This window comes from Suillus subalutaceus (genome assembly GCF_016647625.1).
Source record: "Suillus subalutaceus strain FC151 chromosome Unknown DFJ58scaffold_47, whole genome shotgun sequence".
NCBI classification, from domain to species: domain Eukaryota; kingdom Fungi; phylum Basidiomycota; class Agaricomycetes; order Boletales; family Suillaceae; genus Suillus; species Suillus subalutaceus.
The window spans coordinates 171038-190636 of NW_024540296.1; the positions used below are offsets into that span (position 1 = coordinate 171038).

The 19599-nt window shown below is 42.3% G+C and overlaps 3 protein-coding genes across 3 annotated transcripts; all 3 read left to right on the forward strand.

The window, feature by feature from the left end:
• Window positions 1-8198: 8198 nt before the first annotated feature.
• DFJ58DRAFT_841089 (uncharacterized protein) lies at window positions 8199-9409 on the forward strand (the record flags this gene model as incomplete). The annotated part of the gene is made up of 7 exons (XM_041392670.1): window positions 8199-8206; window positions 8245-8496; window positions 8709-8800; window positions 9014-9079; window positions 9212-9230; window positions 9284-9305; window positions 9377-9409. 7 exons carry the CDS (start codon window positions 8199-8201, stop codon window positions 9407-9409), a joined length of 492 nt encoding a protein of 163 aa, XP_041244342.1.
• A 3835-nt stretch (window positions 9410-13244) lies between these two features.
• On the forward strand, window positions 13245-14567 carry DFJ58DRAFT_727477 (uncharacterized protein; the record flags this gene model as incomplete). The annotated part of the gene is made up of 4 exons (XM_041385473.1): window positions 13245-13448; window positions 13506-13643; window positions 13691-13835; window positions 13888-14567. The coding sequence occupies 4 exons, from the start codon at window positions 13245-13247 to the stop codon at window positions 14565-14567; spliced, it is 1167 nt and encodes a 388-aa protein (XP_041244343.1).
• Window positions 14568-17413: 2846 nt separating this feature from the next.
• Window positions 17414-17905, forward strand: DFJ58DRAFT_727479 (uncharacterized protein; the record flags this gene model as incomplete). Its single annotated transcript, XM_041385474.1, has 1 exon — window positions 17414-17905. One exon carries the CDS (start codon window positions 17414-17416, stop codon window positions 17903-17905), a length of 492 nt encoding a protein of 163 aa, XP_041244344.1.
• Between the last annotated feature and the right edge of the window lie 1694 nt (window positions 17906-19599).

Sequence of the window (19599 nt, forward strand, 5' to 3'; positions counted from 1 at the left end):
CTTTTTCATATCATTTCATTTCTATGGCTTAAGCCATCAAGATATCTTAATAAGCATGTCATGTGACTGGCAATATTCTGATTTGTAAGGATCCTTCATAATTTGTCTTGCAGTTTCCATTTCTTTCTATTTCTTTCAGGCTTATTCATCTACAGAATCCCTCAGCAAGCCACCAGATGTGTTTGTAAGTATATCATGTGACTGGCAATATTCTGCTTTGTGAGAATTCATCATACTTTGTATTTTTATTTATTAGTAAGTCACTGACTTACTAATGTGATGAGTCATGCTTAGTAAGATGGCCTCCCAAAAGGTATAAAAGGAGCCCATTTTGCATTGAGTAATAACAACTTCCCACTTTCACTCTCCTCTCAAACTGTAACAGTCAATAAGATTTTAAATGTAGGCTAAGAGTTGTCTTGAAGTGAGATTATATTATATCAGGATCTAGTTATATACTACCTTACAGGACCTGTGAGCCTTTTGATAGCAAAATTTTGTTCAAGCTTGTCTGAACACAGGACTGTAAATATACAAAGTAAAGTGTTAATTTAATTAAACCCATACTACCCTCATCATGCTTATTGGATCATTCTCTATGAAGACTATAGGACGTGCTAGATCTATAGACATAATCAACTACCCTGGCAACCAGGTGGTAGCTGAGACTGGTTATTATTTGCACAGGACACTAAGTTGGCTCAGTGTTCTGTGAGGATGGAGCAGGAGGACCCTTCATTCATTCTCCACCATTCCATATCCTGGATAAAGGAGATACATATCACTTGGGCACCCCTATCTTATGCCCTTGGGTCCATTATCTAGTTGATCCATTCTACATAATTGTTCTTGCTTGGAGAAGGAACTATTATATGAACCTTGCGCCAAATCTGAGATTTGAGTATAGAAGACGGATCAATCCTAGGTGTCCCCATGTGCAGCTTCCAGCTTTCCATTTTAAAAGATTAAGCCTTATCACCCAAATCCAAGTTGCAGCACAAGCTCTTATGCAAAGTATATACTCTCCTAGGTTAATGATGCCATATCTAAACATGCCTGAAAATTCTTTTTCTAGTTGCATGAGGAGTCACCCATGTAACAGTCTATTTATATATATCAATTACTTGTTGTGTACTACCTTTCAGGGGTTGAGAATACAACAGCTGTTCTGGTGTTAAACTAAGCTTTACATATATAAGACAGACTCTCTTTTTAGGAGGAAAGACACAAGACCATGACAAAGTTAAAACAGACTTTTATAGGTTGCAACAGGAGCTACAAGATTGAAATTTTGATTCATTCTCTTCTCATGTAACCCTCCCTGCTCTATCCTCTCTTTAAATCTCTTCCTTCTTTTCTTCTCTTCTAATAATTTTCACATTTTTGCCTGTGTCTGTGTCTTTCTCCCTCTGACTCTTTCTGAGACCTGTCTCCTTTTCTTTAGATCTTCCCTCCTTCAATTCACATTTTTTGCCTCTCTGGTAAGTGTCACTTTCTCTTCTCTGACCTTTCTCTGCTTCCTATATCTTCTATCCTATCCTTCTCCCTCTGATTTTTGCCTTTTTGCCTCTTTGATAGGTCATTCTTTTCATCCATCCATCCTCACTAACTCTTCTCTTCCTTTCTCCCTTCAATTATTGCATTTTTGCCTATTCTTTCACCTTTTTCTAATCCCTCTTTCTTCACCCTGGACTCTCATTATCTCCTCCTGCTTTAATTTTCGCATTTTTGCCTAATTGGTTAGTCTCTTGCTCTCTTTTCTTTTCTCTCTCTAACTGTCTGCTTTCTCTTTGCTTCTCTCCTCCCTTCCATGTTCACATTTTTGCCTATTCTTGGCGAGTCTTCCTTTCTGTCTTCTTAATCCTTCTTTGACCCTCTCTTCTTTGTAGGTCTCATCATCTCCCCTAATTTTCGCATTTTTGTCACCCTCTCTTATCTGTAGTTGGTAGTGTACATTTGTATATGAGATATCTGAAATACAACTTGTGTTTTTCGCATTTTTTGGTGTTTTGAGAACCACAATGGCAACAAATTATATAACCTTGTGTACATTTGTGCAAACTTGTATAAATCTGTATAGAGTGTACAAACAACCAGATGTATACAAAATAGTGTACCTGTACAGTCTGTACAGTGCTGTACGTAATCTGTATAGACTTATATAATGGGAGACCTCCCTGTAGAGCTGTAGGGCTGTATAGCTATGTACATATTTGTATAGTATTGTACATAAGTAGAGTGATTTACTAATACATTAGCAAAAATGATGCTTGAATAGTGGTATGTGAGCCAAGAATTGAAACTCAGCTTTGGATGAAGACATAGGCAGCTCTATTGTGAATGCTTGCTTATTCCAGAGGCCAACATATGTCCACAATGCATAGCTTCCTCTAGTAGGACACTTTCAACTGCTCAGGTGTTGATTCATGACCATCTTCGATTAACTTGTGCTACTTAGGTCTCTGAGCACCAAAGGGCATCATGGGAACACTCTGTTTATTTTATTTGACTGCTGCAGGTGAGAGCTCTACTATGGCTGGAGGTCTCTGTGTACTCAATGATCATGCAGTAGTTAATATACTTATTATATGCTTTTGATTTTAGTATTATCTTTGACTTAGGTGTCCTCATGGGGTGTTAGCACCTTGCATGTGCACATGTGCACATATTTATGTACTCTATAGCATCCACTTCTCTGTTTTTTTTTTTGGTAAGCATTCTTTCTTTTTAGTTTACTTAAACTCCACTCCCTACAAAGTCCAGTATGGCCAGTTTCCACCCCAAGGCTACTGTTATTTGTGCTCACATTCTATCAAGATTATTATTTGCCTTTGTTCAGTGCACGAGGATATGGATGGTGCTTATAGCTTCTCCTCACTTAGTCACTGCCTTTGCTGTAACCAGATGATGAATGATATAAATATGTGGAGCTTGTACTCACCTGTCTCATGATTACATGATTTCTAAACTCTCTCTCTCAAGCATCTGGTTGTAGACCAGAAGATGCACAGCTTAAATTTGAGTTGCATCCAGTATATTCTTTCTTTTTTCTCTTTATTTAACTAATCTTTTCAACCCTACAGTTCACTCACACTTTTCATGATATCTTGTCTCTCATAACAGCCAATGTGTCCTCTCACTCAGTGGCTCCCACTATCTTGTATGTCATAGTCCCCATAAACAGGTGTGATATTTCATTGCCACTGCCAACTCTGTTTTTTAAAACTCTGCTTGCAGAAAGACTTTCTATTCTTTAAATAAAGGTCACACAGATCATGAATGTCTGCTGATATGAAAGGAATCAAAGGAGTGCAGATGGATGGTGATGCAGCCTTTATTAGAAGTAGATGGTGAATGAAAATCCTGCCCAAAATAAAGGCCCTCTAGCAACAAAGGCTGAAACCTCTGATGATGCTATGATGAGGACTGTAGTCATTTTCTATACTGTATAGAGTAGAATAAAATGGTCTCTATTCTGGCACTAAGTAATTATGCCAACCAGTACATTTGAGCCTGAGAATGTACTGCTAGTAGATGCTGTCAAGAGTGTTTGTGCACTAGAGGACTCATTAATACTTTTTCTAGAAGGTGAAGAATTAAATTGCTGATCCTGATGGGCATTGGAATAGCCAAGAGTGATGAACCCAAAGGGAAGTCTATAAGGATATCTTCATTGTCTGAACTTTGCCTCTTCTAGAAATCCAGATCATATTTACTATATGATTATATCTCAGTCCCATCTCCACCAAGACCTCTGGAACTCTGAACTTCATCTATATCTATCTCTGGACCTATACATAGCCTTATTCCTATGCTTACTGATTCTCTTGGATTTTGTTTCAGTATATAAACCTCTGGAAAAACTTCTGTATCTTTCTTAGTCAGAATATTATATATTACTTTAGCCTTTACTCATTCCCCTTGAACTTGTGCTGAGCCATTGTCATTCTCAGGCATATATATAGTTGGTCTAATTCTGGAACTCATCTGTTCATATCTGTACTCTGTCCTTATTTAGATATTTCTGCTTTTTTGGTCTTCAGCTGTCTCTGTTCTCATCTTGCTATTTGATCCTTGTATGAGACTTATCTCTGAGTTTATTTCCTTATGATCTGTCTTACTTACTAATCTGTTTCCACATGCTTGTCCATAGTTTTACTCCTCTGCTTACTGATCCTCTCAGACTTTCTCCAGTATATAAACCCCTGTACAAACTCCTGCTTCACAAATATCAGAACCATCTGAAGTACTGGGCTATGATATCAACTGGCGTCAAAGGCTTTCACATTGAGATTTGAACAGTCTTGATAGAAACAAGTTGGGAGTCATCTAGTTGTACAATGACTTACAACAGGTCCTGGTCTTCTTCCTATAACTCATCATTGTGATCTGTGTATATAAGGAAGAAGAAAGATTCTGGCATCATGATCCTAGAGATTGTCTGGAACAATGGCTGGATCTGGGAGCTTTTGGTGCAGATTGAGCTATCAGATACCAGAGTTGTATTTCTAGGTGAGTGGAAGAAAGGTGAGGTAAGTGAGTCACAATTATGAGATAATATAAGATATAATGTTTTTGTATCAGAACATGTCAGGTGATAGCAAAGTGACAGTATATTAGTGCATGGCAGCTGCCCTTTTCCTGCAATTATATTCTCAACTTGTTTATGATGTTGACAACAAGAAGAATGATCCTCCACCATTCTTGCAGTCATCTTCTACTTCAAGGATAAAGTGACCTCTGAATTCTTTGTCAATGTTGCAGGACAGTCAGAATAAAGCCAAGCAACACATTTGAGGAATATCAGGCAATCTGTTAAGACCGTGCTCAAAGGGTAACAGATCTGAAGGGCTTTGGCCTCGGCTCATATGCTGTGCCCCTTTCCGAAGTATTACCTCTTATTTCAGGAGGCTGAGGATATTGTGTCTAGAGGGACAGACAAGTATTGTAGTCTGTTCTGGATGACTTCCAGATACATATTGGACGAGTAGCATAATGGCTAATCCGGACAGAGTCCAAACTAGAAACTATCAGAGGTAGACTGTCCTAAGACAGAGGCAGAGATATAGACTATAGGAATCAATGCTAAGTCTCAGATCAGACAAGAGTCGAAGTAACTCAAGTCCAGACAGAGGACGGAAGACAGATGGAGGAAGACTTGAGTCCGAGACTGTCATATCCCATATTCCGGACCTACGTCCGATGATGTTCCCACGCCTTCCAGATGCACATCCGGATACACATCCAGACCTCCATACCCTTATTCATAACTCCATACCCTCATCCATGCCTTCAGTCCTCCAGTTTACTATTGGTTCGGATCTGTACACCTTCGTACATCCATATATCCATACCTCCAGACCTCCGCAGCTAAGCCTGCTTCATCCACCCTTGATCCACCCAGATCCGAGCGTATTCCACCTGGGACTTTACCTTCCCTAGACTACCGGACTATATTCATGATCCATATCCTACTGCCATCTTTACCTAGATCTCTGGATCCACTCATCCAATATCCAGATGCCTCATCCAATATCTCCAGACCTCTAGATCCGACCTATACTCATATTTGAAGCTGAAACCTTAAATCAGTGTCTATCTCCTTATGGTAATCCCCTTGACTCTGGACATTGGTTATCTGATCATGCTCATTGATCCTTGTACTCTGTTCATCTCCAAGTTCATTTACTTATGTTCCGTTCATAGTTACTAATATGTTTCCACATGCTCGTACATAGCATTTGTGTTCAGCTTACTGATTCCTCTCGGATCCCATCCAGTATGTAAACCTCTGTACAACTCCTGTAAAGTTTCTTTAGTTTGAATATCATTTTAGACTTCACTCATTCTGTTCGTGGACTTGTCCTTAGTCTATCTTCTAGGCCTAGGGAAGGATTCCCTAGGCCAACTTTCCGGTCCTCTGGATTTATCCTTCTGTCTTAGGAATCAATTCCCTAAGCCGGAGTTTTGCCTTTCCGGCACTTCCTGTCTTTCCGAGACTTCTGTCTACTTCCTATCAACTCCATCTCTACTTAAGTGTAGTCTACCTCTGTTTGTTTCCACTCCAGACCTTGTCTGTAGTAGCCTTTCCCCTCCTGTCCGAATCCTGTCCACTCCTTTGGTCCTCCTAACCTTTGGATGTGGTAACCTTTGGATGTCATAACCATCGGACAACATACCCTTCAGATGTCTTAACCTTCAGACCTCCAGATGTCCTGTCCTTTGGACCACTCCTCCTATCCTATCCTGCTTTGGACTCTATCCCTTGCAGCCTATCCTCTATGTGTCACCATCTAGGGAACTTACCTTGGGAAGTTTCATCTTTGGACCTAATGCAGTGGATGAAACACCTCCAGAGTTTCCTGTACTCCTCTGGATGTTTCCTGCGCTCATCTGGAAGTCCTGTAGTTAGAGAATTACTGAAAGGAGATAGATACTGTAGGCACGTCTGTCATCTCCTTCAACTTTCTGATGTAACTAGCAATGTATGAACAATAGGCTTGTGCCCTTCTTGCAGTCATTGTTTGTACATATGTATCATATATCATATATCCAGGTACAGATCTGAGAATCCGGATGTCAGATCTGATCCAGATCCATTGGACATATCCATCATCTGGTCCACAGATCCAATCCGATTCTTATTTTATTTCCTGTTCATATAACTCTAACTATTGTTCATCTCCTTTCAGTATTCCTGTACACTGTCATATACCATATTCCCGGGTACAGATCCGAAGATCCGGATCTCAGATCCGATCCAGATCCGATGGACATATCCGTCGTCCGGTCCACAGATCTGATCTAATCCTTGTTTCATGTCCTGTTCATATAACTCTAACTATCGTTCATCTCCTTTCGGCATTCCTGTACACCGGTATACTGGTTATCCTTTACTTCAGTTATGCTTACTGATCCACTACACTTACTGATCCGCTTTAGCTTAGACTTCATTCCCGGTTATGATACATTATCCATCCGACTTACCAGTACGCTGTACACATACTTTGCTTATACTTCGTACATAGCCTCGCACCATTGCTTATTGATCATGCTGTTAGTTATCTGTAGTATATAAACCCTTGTACATGCGCTGTAGTAGATCAGTTCGAATATCATCTTAGATTGCACTCATTCCGTCTGGACTCTAAGTCCCTCCATTATCCGTCCAGACTTGAGTACAATACTCTTGTCTACTCCAAGATTTAGGATTGATTCCTATAGCCTATATATCCGTCTCTGTCTTCAGACAGTCCTCGCCCGTTAGTTTCTAGTTCCGATCCGATCCGGATTAGCTGTTACTATATACATTCGATACCTGGAAGCCATAACGGATCCGTTACGAGACTTATCCGTCTCAATATACGCGATACTCTAGTACTCTGAAATAAGGGGCAAAACTCGGGAAAGGGGCACAGTGCACGAGCTGAGGCCGAAGCCCTTCAGATCCGATACTACTTGAGTACGGTCTTAACATACACCAGTAATCCGGTTATCCTTACTTCCGCTATGCTTACTGATCCGTTTAACTTGTGTTCATTTCTGATTCATGATTCGTGGTCCATCTGACTTAGCAATACACTTTGATTATACTTTGCTTATACTTTGTACATAGCCTCGCACCTTTGCTTATTGATCATTCCGTTAGTTATCCATAGTATAAAACCCTTGTCATGTGCTGTAGTACTTGAGTTCGAATATCATCTTAGATTGCACTCATTCCATCTGGACTCTAAGTCCTTCTGTTCATCCTCTGTTATCTGTCCGGACTTGAGTCTTCTACTCTTGTCTAATCCGAGACTGCCATTACTCTATACATCCGATATCCGGAAGCCTTAATGGATCTGTTACAATACTTATCCTACAATCATAGAAGAGGTGGGCATGGCTATGAGAATAGCATGTGAATCCTAACCTCTGTCCTGGATGGCTACAGTAAACCTTTCTTGCTGCTGATGAAAAATGTAAAAAGGCTAGCACTGGATGACCATCCTGGCTTCTTTCATTCTGTTCTCATGGATGGCATAAAGTATTCAGTAAGATCTTTCTTTTCTCAAAAAAGTGTGTCTTATTCATGTCAGGTTGGGGATGCTATTGTGGTTTTACCCAGAGAGGATGAAGATACCGTTCGCGCATCATCCTATAAGTGCCAGCCTTCCCAGTGGACAAACAAATGAGCAAACAATCATTGGTCAGTCATGACCTCGTGTGCCCTGTTGGTTTCTGATTGCCTTGCATTCCAAGGTTTTGCTTGATTTGGTACTTCTTTGAGGACAATGAAGGCATCAAAAAGTTTCATGCGCAATGGTTCATGCATAGCTCGAAGACACTGCTCCAAGAAGTGGGCCATTCACATGCGCTTTATTTGATGCTCTCTGACTGCAGTGATGTTGAAGTTGAAGCTATCTCGCAAAAGTGTAATGTCCACGAACTCGCAAAGGACAGTTTCCAGCCAGATGAGTCAACTCTTGAGGAGGACAACAATTTTCACTTTGGGTATGCAGGCTCTTACAGCAGTGCTTCATGTTACTATGCTAAGTATAACCACCCAGACTTACGTTCAACAGTTTCAACTCCAGTTTCATTCAGCTCTCAGACTTAGAAACTCAAACTCTCCTGAGTTTCTGCAATGCCCATAAGTAGTGCCTTGCTTGTGATCACAAGGAACGCATATTGAATTTAGCAGATTTACGAGCCAATCAAGATAGCTTCTCTCATGGGGGAGTAAACTACCACGTCAGTGACTTCGCATATATCTCCATGGGGGATAACAATGTCTATCAAATTGGGTCAGATCAAGGTCAGTGGTAGTGCTGAACTTGATTGCTTCATATCTTGCATTCTTGTGCAAATTGACTTTGCTTTGTGATCAAATTGGACTGCAGTGAGATGAGGTTTCTGCCTTTCAGTGTAAGTCCTTTTGTTGACATAGGGCTTTTGAGATCACTTGTATACTTTACAATTATATGTTTTCCTTATTACCTGATCTATTGATTGGTTGATGATATCGTAGATAATAAGATATTACAAATTGATTGCTGCACTTGTGTGCCTACTCCCCTTCAGCTCCTGACTCAAGGTTATTTTGCCTGTACTCCCATCACCTCTTCCCTTACTGTTGACTTTCAGCTTCTAGAACTTGTCAAGACTTTGTTTGTGCATCACTTCCAATACAACTGCTTGGTATGAAGTCTTTTTTGGTTGGCTGCAGGTATCAACTTACCACTAAGGTCAGTTAAGTGTTTGTATTGAGTTGTAGCAGTCTTAATTAATATCATTGTAGGATAGTTGTTGTTGTCAATTTAGTAAGGCCTATTATTAATACTCTGTACTTTTTTTTCATGAGTACTGAAGATCACTTGTTGAATCTCATTAGAAATTACCACCCACTTCCAATGCCATCCAATAAGAAAATAGCACATCTAAGTGACTATCTAAGGTCTTGTTGTCTGATTTATTTTGGCTTGAATAGTTAGCAAAAAAAATGGAACCCTTTATCTTAAGTAAGTTGCTTTAATATCAGTAACTAAAATAATTCTAAAGCATATGATGGACCTGATATACATACTTATATTGATACATGCTTCACTCAAAAACACTCATTGGATCAATGTCACAGAGGTCCAGACCCCTCAAATCCAATCCAATCAGTTTTTCTTTCATATGACGAGGTGACATCAATGAACACCCATGTACAAAGTTGTTGCAGCAGATCCACATATCAGAGTTGCAAGAGAAAGTGAACTGAAAGCGTGTATGATTCCAAGAATGGGAAGTGAGCAAGGAGAATGTTACACAGCATGATTCCACCAGCGCAACTGAGGTGGAGGGCTCGTTGACGCACAAGTTTTGCAAGAGCATTGTATGACTTTCTATGAGAGCGTCTGAAATACAAGCTGCCAAAATGCCTAATGTGGTGGTATACAATCAATGCCTGCACTTATGCCTTCAGCACACCATTGATGTCGCAGAGAGGACAAATCCCGTCCCCCTCCAATCTCTGGGAGATAAGAGGCCCCTACCCCTGATGCCCAAGCTGGGTGAAATTGATGTTATCTATGCCAGTGCGTCATGGATTTTGATCAGAAGCTTTGTTTATCAATTTGATTAGGTCTGCCAAGCCCCGTTTCGAACAAGAGTCGTGCGAATCCGACTGATCATACAATCTCATTCTCCCATTGCACTAACAAGACATATGGTGAGCGTCCTTATGAATATACCTGAAAATATGTCAGTCAGCTGTTATTATTTAAGAGAAACACTAACATCATTAGCAAAGCGGTCCTCATCAAAGGACGACCTGGTCATCCCATTGCTCTTGACACAATCTGCTAAAAGATCAAGTTGAGCGTCAGCCTGCCAGAGAGAAGCCTTGTTGTGGGCACAGATTGTAGTGAGATATTGGGTGCCTGTGACACCAACAGACGGTGGATGCTTTTCAAGGAGTGCATTCAACAACACTCATGATTCTTGCTCTGCATGAGCGAACTCCACTTGCGCTTCGCGATACAAGAGATCGCATAATGTGTTTCATCTGGCGCTTTCTTCCAGTTCCCAGTATGATGTAAAGAGGCGCATGCATTGACGTTCACTGACTGCTTCCTTTAAATGGACAACCAAGCGGAAAACTCTCAGGCCAAGCCTATCCAAATGCGTCAAAAACACATCATCTGGCTATATTTGTGATCCATATGATGAGAATTATGCAAGGTTTGAAACAAGAGGGTCCTACCTTGCCATTTCTCGTATCTTCTGATAAATCGTCACAATTGGAACTGCCCAACATGTGATCAAAAAGTGACACTCTTGAAAAGAGGATGGGTGGCGATACAGATGAAAAGAATGATCGCGAATTTCGCTGTGATTCTGCTGAGGCCGACTTGAAGTCCGTGATCCAGTTAAAGCAGGGGTGCTGGTGATACCCCTGTACAACTCCTGTACTTTTCTCAGTTTGAATATCATCTTAGACTTGCTCCTTTCTTGTCCAATCTTCTTCTGGGCTTTGGTCCATCTGAGTTCTGTCCTTTCCATCAGCCCTAGGGATGGATTCCCTAGGCTGGAAATCCAGACCTTCAGACTTGTCTCCTATGTCTCTGTTCTGAGTCTAGAGATTGATTCCCGAGACCCGAGTTTTGCCTTTCTGGCACTTACTCTCTTTCTGGACTTTGGTCCAATCCCTGTCTCTCTGACTCTACCTAGTGTAGTCCATCTCTATTTGTTTCTACATTGGACCACGTCCAATGTAGCCTCTATTTCTACTCTGTACCTCTGGAACTATATCCTATTCAGACTTCCAGACCTTCAGTCCTCCTGACCTCCTGACCTTCAGACCTTTAGACTTCTGAACCTATTCTCCTGATGTAGTTCCACTCTTCCTACCCTATACTGCTTTGTACTTTGTCTCTTGCAGTCTCCCTTCTATTCTGTTTCCTCTAGAGGCATTGCCTAGGGATCTCTCTACTTCCTGTGCAGTGGAAACTCCTCTAGACTTTCCTGTACTCCTCCGGAACTCTCCTGCATTCCTCCAGACATTTCCCACACTCCTCTGGAAGTCCTTCAGACTTCATTCAAAATGAAGGGCACATACTTGGGTAAGGGGCATAGCACATGAGCTGAGGCCAAGCCCCTAGGATATCAGTCCTCTCTCCACTTGAGCAAACTGGTTCTTAACAGTTGTCCAGAATGTAAAAAAAAAAACATTCAAATTTAAGCTAACATAAATATGGATACATAACTTCAAATTTCACCAGTGTTTTGTGTGAAATTCAAAATATTAAGCTTGGCAATCATTTTTGCACTGATCATACATCACCAGCAATAAAAATATATATTCAGAATTTAAGTGCCCACTTGAATTTAAAGTTTTATTATGACATTTAGTTTGGGACAATTACTTGAAGTTTGGTCCATGACTGCTGTGTTAAGTTGTGTCATTCAAGTTTTGTCTTCAGATTGAATATATTGCCTGATCATTGCTTGCCCTTTGCCCACTCACCAACCTGCAAAAATGCAAGAGATTAAATAATATATTTATATAGACTGAAATCTACAAGTCAAGTCAGGAGGAAACATTAATAATGGTATACAGTAGGTAGTTTTAGTCACAAGATAAGGATACAATCACTGCATGATGGTCAGAAACCCTCCATTGCAAAACCCTCCATTGTGCAAAGTGACTAACAACTCATGAAACCTTGGCATTTTAAAGCAATTTTTGAGGTCTGTTGAGTACAATTTTGCCGGAAATCAGGATAAATTGAGAAGGGATCAATAGTATAGTGGTGATGATCTAGTGGGAGATGTCGCTGTACAGCAAATAATAACTCTCCTGTCAGCATAGCATAGATATATTTAATACTAGTGGAAACAGGAGTTAACAACTGATGTGGTGTTCAAGCTCGGGCTAGCCTTGCAGAAGCCCTTTTTCACATAGAGGTCAAACTATCCTGGCACTACCTTCCATACATCTTTCACCACTTCTCTACCCTTGCAAATCCGCATTTCCCGCGCCATTATCAGTTAACCCGACTGCAGTCTGATGCATTTCCCACCCCTGCATGCTTAGGATGGTCAGAATCACTCCCTATCACATTTCCCTTGCATCTACCTCATATCCATTCATGTCCAATGTTTTGCACAGCCGCATCAGCCATTCCTGCATACCTGAGCCTATTCCCACATGTCTGGACCATTCCCACACATTCTGATCACCTTTGGCCAAGTTCCTGTGCCTTCAGACCAGTCAGAACCCATTTTAGGAAAGCCCCGTGTCAATTCCATGTTCATCCAAACTCCACAGGTACGAGTTTTTACTTGCCTCGTGTTGTAACAAGTGTTTCAGTCTTATTACATGTTCTTACATATTTCTACTATTCCTATCCTTTCTGAGTCCAAGAGGATTTAGTTAGTATAAAGAGCCTGTAGTGACTACTTTAAACATTACTTCCCTTCAGTGGTATTTCCTTCCCTTAGGTTTTACTTTCGAAGTAGTCACCCATTAGGTTCCACTCTTAGAGCCCGTTCAGCAACTGACATTTGCCCATGTTTGATACAAATGAACAAAATGTGACGATGAATGGCATCGAAGCCGATGTGACGGAGTTTAATAATCTCTCCTTCTGACTATGACCAGTCTTTCTACTCCTAAGCATCAAATCAGTCAACAGCAGCGACAACACATCTTTGCGACTGTATCTGCCATCATAATCTGTGCCCAGGTTAAACTTTTCTGTATTACTTCACCAATGGCCTCAGAGAGGCCACCCAACACTCAATGGAATGATAACGAGATCTTCGCTTTCCTGGATCATCTGATCTCTGAAAAAGCAAAGGTCACAGGAGGAGGATTCAAGAACAATGTCTTCAACCAGGCTGCAAGAGTGATCACACAGTTTACAACACATGGCCCAACCAAGACAGGGGGACATTGCAAGGGTAAATGGCAATATGTATGTGTCATACTCAGATCAGCACTCGCCATCACTAATCGCGATCCTATTATATAGCTCAAAAATATCCACAGCACCATTAACAGATATTGCAACAGATCTGGATGCCACTGGGATAACGAGTCCAGCGCGAACATTGTGGGGGGAGTGGCAGAAACTCAGTGGAATCAGTTCCTTGAGTCCAACAGCAACAAGGTGTGTACACGTATCACTTTGGTTTCTGGCTACTTACCTGTTTTTAGGCAATGAAATTATTCAGGAACTCCAGATGGAAATTCTTCCCCAAGATGGAGGAGATCCTGCCAAATGGGAGTGGTGCTGTGGGTGCTGCTGCCTATAACCTGGCTTCATTAGCCACACAGTCACCAGCAGTTGTCACATCTGCCAGTGCATCTGCCAGCACATCTGCCAGCACCATGGCCAGTTGATCAGCACCTAGCGCTGCTAGTACTGAGGTGGGCAGCAATGCTATGGGTCTTGCTATTTGTGTGCCCCCTCCTCCTCACAACATATCCTGTTAGCCCGGCGCATGCAGATGGCTTTGGATGGGATAGGGTCATGTCTGCCCTCCCATCCACTAACATTGGAATTGTCAGCGGCAGTTCCATGAACATGCCTCCTCCCCCATCTTCAGTATCAGCCTCCAGCACCAGAAAATGTTTGCATTCCGACATGCTCTTCTCTGGTAACATCACCCAATCTTCCATGTCTCATGTAGATTCTGCCAGCTCTGAGAAGAAGCCGAAGCTTTCGGCACATGGCGGCAGCACCATGTCGCGTGTTGCTAGTCAATGCAATTCCAAGGCTGCCATGGAGGTGGCTGGCAATACCGCGGCATTTATGAACCTTCAAAGTGCCATAAACCACCTGACAGACAGTCTGTCAAAGTCGATGACCAACACGGATGAAAGTTGGGTGGCAGATGAGAGATCGCAGGCTTTGGCCATAATGCAAGACAATGAAGAAATCACACCAGAGGACAAGGTCATACTCATGATTGTCTTTGGAAGGAGCCCATCGACATGCGCCACTTATGTGTCCAGTAGGCCTGAGAATCGCCTGCCTTACTTACGATCTGTTATCCATCAGGCTCTCAGGGGGGACTTTGGCGCGCTGTAATTTCCGTGCCGGTTGCACTTTTCCTTCGTTTTCATCAGCATTGTTATATGCAGTGCATCATCTTCGTTTTTGTTGTAGCACAATGTACACTAGAGTACATTGTGAAATTAAAGATCATTGTCAGCATCATCCTCACTCCCATAGTACTCATCTACGTCTTCCTCCTCCTACCGGTTCTTCGTCTATGTCCAACTGATGAAAAACATCTTCTAAATTGTGCTCTGTAAAATCCTCTGATAGTCTCCCCACATCTCCGTGGCCATGTGATCATGAAACACATTTGCATCTGCATCATTGGCGATTGAATTATGACTGGATTGATCATCATCACGTGTGTCATCTGGTTGTACTTGAATGGTGGGGTTGTCATTGAAGATGGCTCTCTGAGGCAGAGGCCCTTCATTTGGGTCATGGGCGCGTATATAGTTATGAAGAGCGCAGAGCACTGTAGGAATGCAAGCTTGAATAGTGATTTTGTATTCTGGGGATACTAAGAGTATGCGAAAGCGCCGCTTCACCACACCGAAAATATGTTCAATAATGTTACAAGCAGACACATGACAAAGATTAAATAGTTCTTCCTTGTTGAGAGGCCTAAAACATTCATTGGATGAGCTGGACTGCAAAAGAGAGCTGTAAGTCTTACCTGACAGAAGCACGACCCCATTCAGCAAGGTGGTAACAGACACCATGATAAGGGACCAACAGTTGTTGGCATGAGGGAAAGCCTAGGTCTGCGAGGAGATACTTTCCTGGTGGAATTTTTAAACTGTCATTGTGAGCTTGATCCCAGAGCTGCGCATCCATCGCAGATTCCTCCCATCCAGTTAGTACAAACGTACAATTGAGGTTGAAGTCGCAAACAAAGAGACAATTTTGAGAGACAAATCCTTTTTGGTTGTAGTACAGGTGACGTGTGGCTGAGGGAGGGAATGCATGAATGTGGCTACCATTGATAGCTCTGATAGCATCCTGGAAGTATGGCCATCGTTTCGGACTGTCACGAATTGCACAGGTGACAGGTGCATCAGCAGGAGGAAGGTGAACATGAGTGGTGTAGAAGGGATGGGAGGCGAATATATCTAGCATCTTCCGGAAATATCTATGGGACGGAATAAGCTGAAGTGTGAGACATATACGAAATCACAAACTTAGAAATAGTAGTGTTCGAGCACTGGAATCGTTCTGCGACATGTCTAACAGTCAATCCTGTCACACAGGTGTACAGAAAAATGGCTAGCTGTTCTTCCAGCAAAATGTAGCGTGAATCCGAGGCCACGAAGGTCATCAACTAAGCTCGCAAAGACGTGGACATTGATGCCAAGCTCACAGCGGATGCATTCTGGATGCCCTTCAATCAATTCCATAACCCATTCTTGCCCTGTCAGGGCTGATGTATGGTAGGGCTCAGGGCCACTGACATCTTGAATCTGCAGCAGGAGGAATTGCGCTGAGGCAACAAGCAGTATATTGAGTAGAAGCGCTACATAGCGCTACATAGGGCAGAATATGTTGGCGAACTGCAGCTTGTCATGTTAAATCAGCCTGGTGGGGGCGAGTCTGATCTGCAGGTTGAACTGGTGGGGTCACGAGAGGTCTCTGTAGAAAAAAAGGGTTAGAAGGGTTAGCAAATGGCGGGTGTGTGAGTCTTGGATCCATAGCTATATAGCTCCTTATCATATGACAGAGATACATGCACTTATTGTAGGCTGACCATTAAAACTCCATCACATCAGCTTCAATGCTGTTCTCATCACATTTTGTTCATTTGTATCAAACATGGGCAAATGTTGGTTGCTGAACGGGCTCTTAGCCCCTATTGGTTACCTGATACTCAGACATCTTGCCTAGTCTTTCCTTGACCTTGCAATTCAATCCCTTGAAACCTAGTCCTTCCTTATCACTTTCCTTACTTGTCCGCTTTGCATTGGCCGAGTTCTCATGCTATTTCCGTCTGCTTCGGCTGTTCCCACGCTTCGGAAACCTTTGGACCTGTTCCTGCACGTCTGGTCCACCCCTATCTACATTCCCACATCTCTACTTCCTATAGATTCATAGCCGTTCTCAGTAGCAGTCCCCTTTAGGGTCAAACATTCTTGCTTACAAGTGTAGCAGCTAGGCAGAGAATAGATTCACAATTATTTTGGCTAGTTTCCCCGAGGCCAGTCATCTTGTGTTCACCACAAGTGGAGCCCACCATGAGGGTCTCTTGTTCTAGGTTCTCTGTGCTCACCCAGGGGTGTCTCCTCCATCCCATTCCGCAATATCCTCTACCCCTTACCAACTACAGTCACTCATTCCCTTGTTTTCATCACCTTCTCCTCCCCCCTCCACATTGATAAGTGTTTTTTCCCACGCATTTTTTGACAGGACCTCTCGCATTTCTGGGGCTATATTTTCCTCATTCAGGGCTTTTCTAGGACACCTCACTTGTCCAATTTGGAGCAGAGGTTATTGAGATATTCATATTTTTGTGTTTTTGAGAGGTTTAGGAGAGATAAGGTTTTCCTGGGAGTACCAAGGCCTGTCTCTTTTCGCTTTTTTGGTGGTCTATCATCCCTTAGTAGTCCTGTCTTATGACCCATTAAACTCCCTGATCTGAACAGCCTTTCCTTTCCTATACCTACCCCCCTCCTCCTACCTCATTTTCGCACTTTTACACTTACACTTTTGCATTTTTCTCCAGCCATCCTCTCATTGGAACCATGGAAACCCTATACTCATTTTGAAGCTCTTGAACGCAGCTATCCACTCATTCTATCCACTCCTTGATCTGTCCATCCCCTGACTTGCAATCTTTATTTTCGCACTTTTGTCACTTTTACATACTTTTCTGAACTTTTGCTATGTGGACTGCCACCCTTTTGCATACAGCTACTCCTTGTGCTTGCTACCACTCTTATACCTACTGTACCTCATCCCACTCCCCTCCTATACCTAGGAAGAAGACTTGTCGTGCTGGACGTTGTATTTGTGCTGCTCATGCTCGTACTTCACTCCACCCCTCAGCACCTCTACCATCTGTCCATCCTCTCTCCCTTCTCACTGTGGACACTCCCACACCACTCCCTACTACTCCTGCACCCACTCCTCTGCCATCCCCTGACTCTGAACCCTTGACTGAGGCTACCTTGCATCCTATTCTTCAGCCCATTGTCAGCCAGATCCTGCAGGAGATTAATGAGAGAGAAGATGGGCTCCTTGCTAGACTTATTGGAGAGATCAAGCGTTTGGAGAAGGTGATTCTGACTGGAGATCTTCACTGCTTACAGATTTCCTGGCCTGATTCTTATATTGAGTGGCTGACTGGAGACAGTCAGTATGCAAAGCCTCCATAAGATATGGTGTTCAAACTTTCTGTAGCCTTACAAAGGTAGTTTTCACTATGCAGGTCCTATTGACACTTTCCTTAGATTAGGTTCGCACTTTTACTGCTTACACAATCACTTCACTCTTTACCTAGTTTCCCTTGTTTCCAGTTCTTTGGTTGCTCCCTATTCACTTGGGTTATTCAGTAGCATCCTCTAGTTGTAGCTTTCCTAGTTGTAGCTTCTCAGCTCACCAGATAGCTCCTGGAACATAGTTTTCTTACCTTGACTTGGAGTACCTTCTCCACTCTCTTTCCTTGAGCCTGAGCCTAGTCAGAGATCCTTTAGGGTCAAACGTTCTTGCTAGCAGGAGTAGCAGCTAGGCAGAGCAGGAGACTCATATATTTTGGTTTGGTGCTTTTACCTACAGCCCAGCCAAAACTTGTTCATCACACTGATCTCTGCGAAGGTAGAAGAAAATTTGGCTGTTTCCCAAGTGTATATATACTCTACTATAAATAACACTATTAAACTTGAGTATAGCATGTAATACTGTCGTTCATTATCTAAGGAGGGTATACAGTTCTTCAGGCACTGTACTACTCATTGCACAGTTAGCAACCTGGATGACATTATTTATAGGATCTTTGGCAAGCTTGTGGATAGAATTCATAGTGCTTTGGGGGTTAAAGGCTTGATCAAACAGGACCCCACACTCTTGAATAGCAGGTGAACAGTCTGTTCCAGCAAGCCAACAGTTAATTCTTGTAGCTTTGATATATGAAAGAAGTATTGTGTTTCCAAGCTCCCCTAAAAGATCATACAGTGGCTCAAAAAAACCGTCCGTATGTTTTGGCATTTTTCACTATCTATAATATTGTGTGAGAACAAACAAATGCCTCAAAAACATGCTTATACCACATTGTAGTATGGCTTCAGGGCTTTCATTTGAGCCCTACACCGTGGGAATCGGTGGAGATATGGTGGAGATACAAGGCTCACAAAATGGTGACTCATGCGGACAGTTTTTTGACTCAAGTATTTTACAGTAATAACCAGGTATTCTAGTATTTTGTATGACCTCCCTTGGCTTTAATTACTGCCTCTATCCTTCTAGGCATACTCTCAATTAATTTCTGGCAATCCTCAGCTGTGATCTTCCCCCATTCCACTGCTACTCTCTCCCAAAGCTCCCATACTCCTTTAGGGGGGTTTTCATAGGCTTGAAGCTTTTTCTTGAGTGTTCCCCAGAGATGTTCAATGACATTGACATCAGGAGACTGTGCTGGCCAGTCAAGAACATTGATGTTATGTTCTTCAAACCATTCCCTAGCTCTTCTGGATGTGTGCTTGGGATCATTATCCTGTTGGAAAATGATATCTTCTTCATCAATCCCTGATTCTGCCAAGCTAGGCAGCAAGTGGTCATTTAAAATGTCCACATACTGCTCAGCATTCATCTTCCCCTCAACCTCAGCAAGCATTCCCACACCATTCCATCCCATACAGCCCCATACCATTAAAGAACCTCCTCCAAACTTGACAGTCCCATTAACCTCTCTGTCTGTTAGGCCATCTCCCTTCTTTTTCCATACATACACCTTCCCATCTGACCCAATCCTATTGATTTTGGTCTCATCTGACCATATAACATGCTTCCAGTCCTCTACAGTCCAGTGTTGATGAGCTAAGGCAAAGGCTAGTCTTCTCTGCCTATGTTTGAT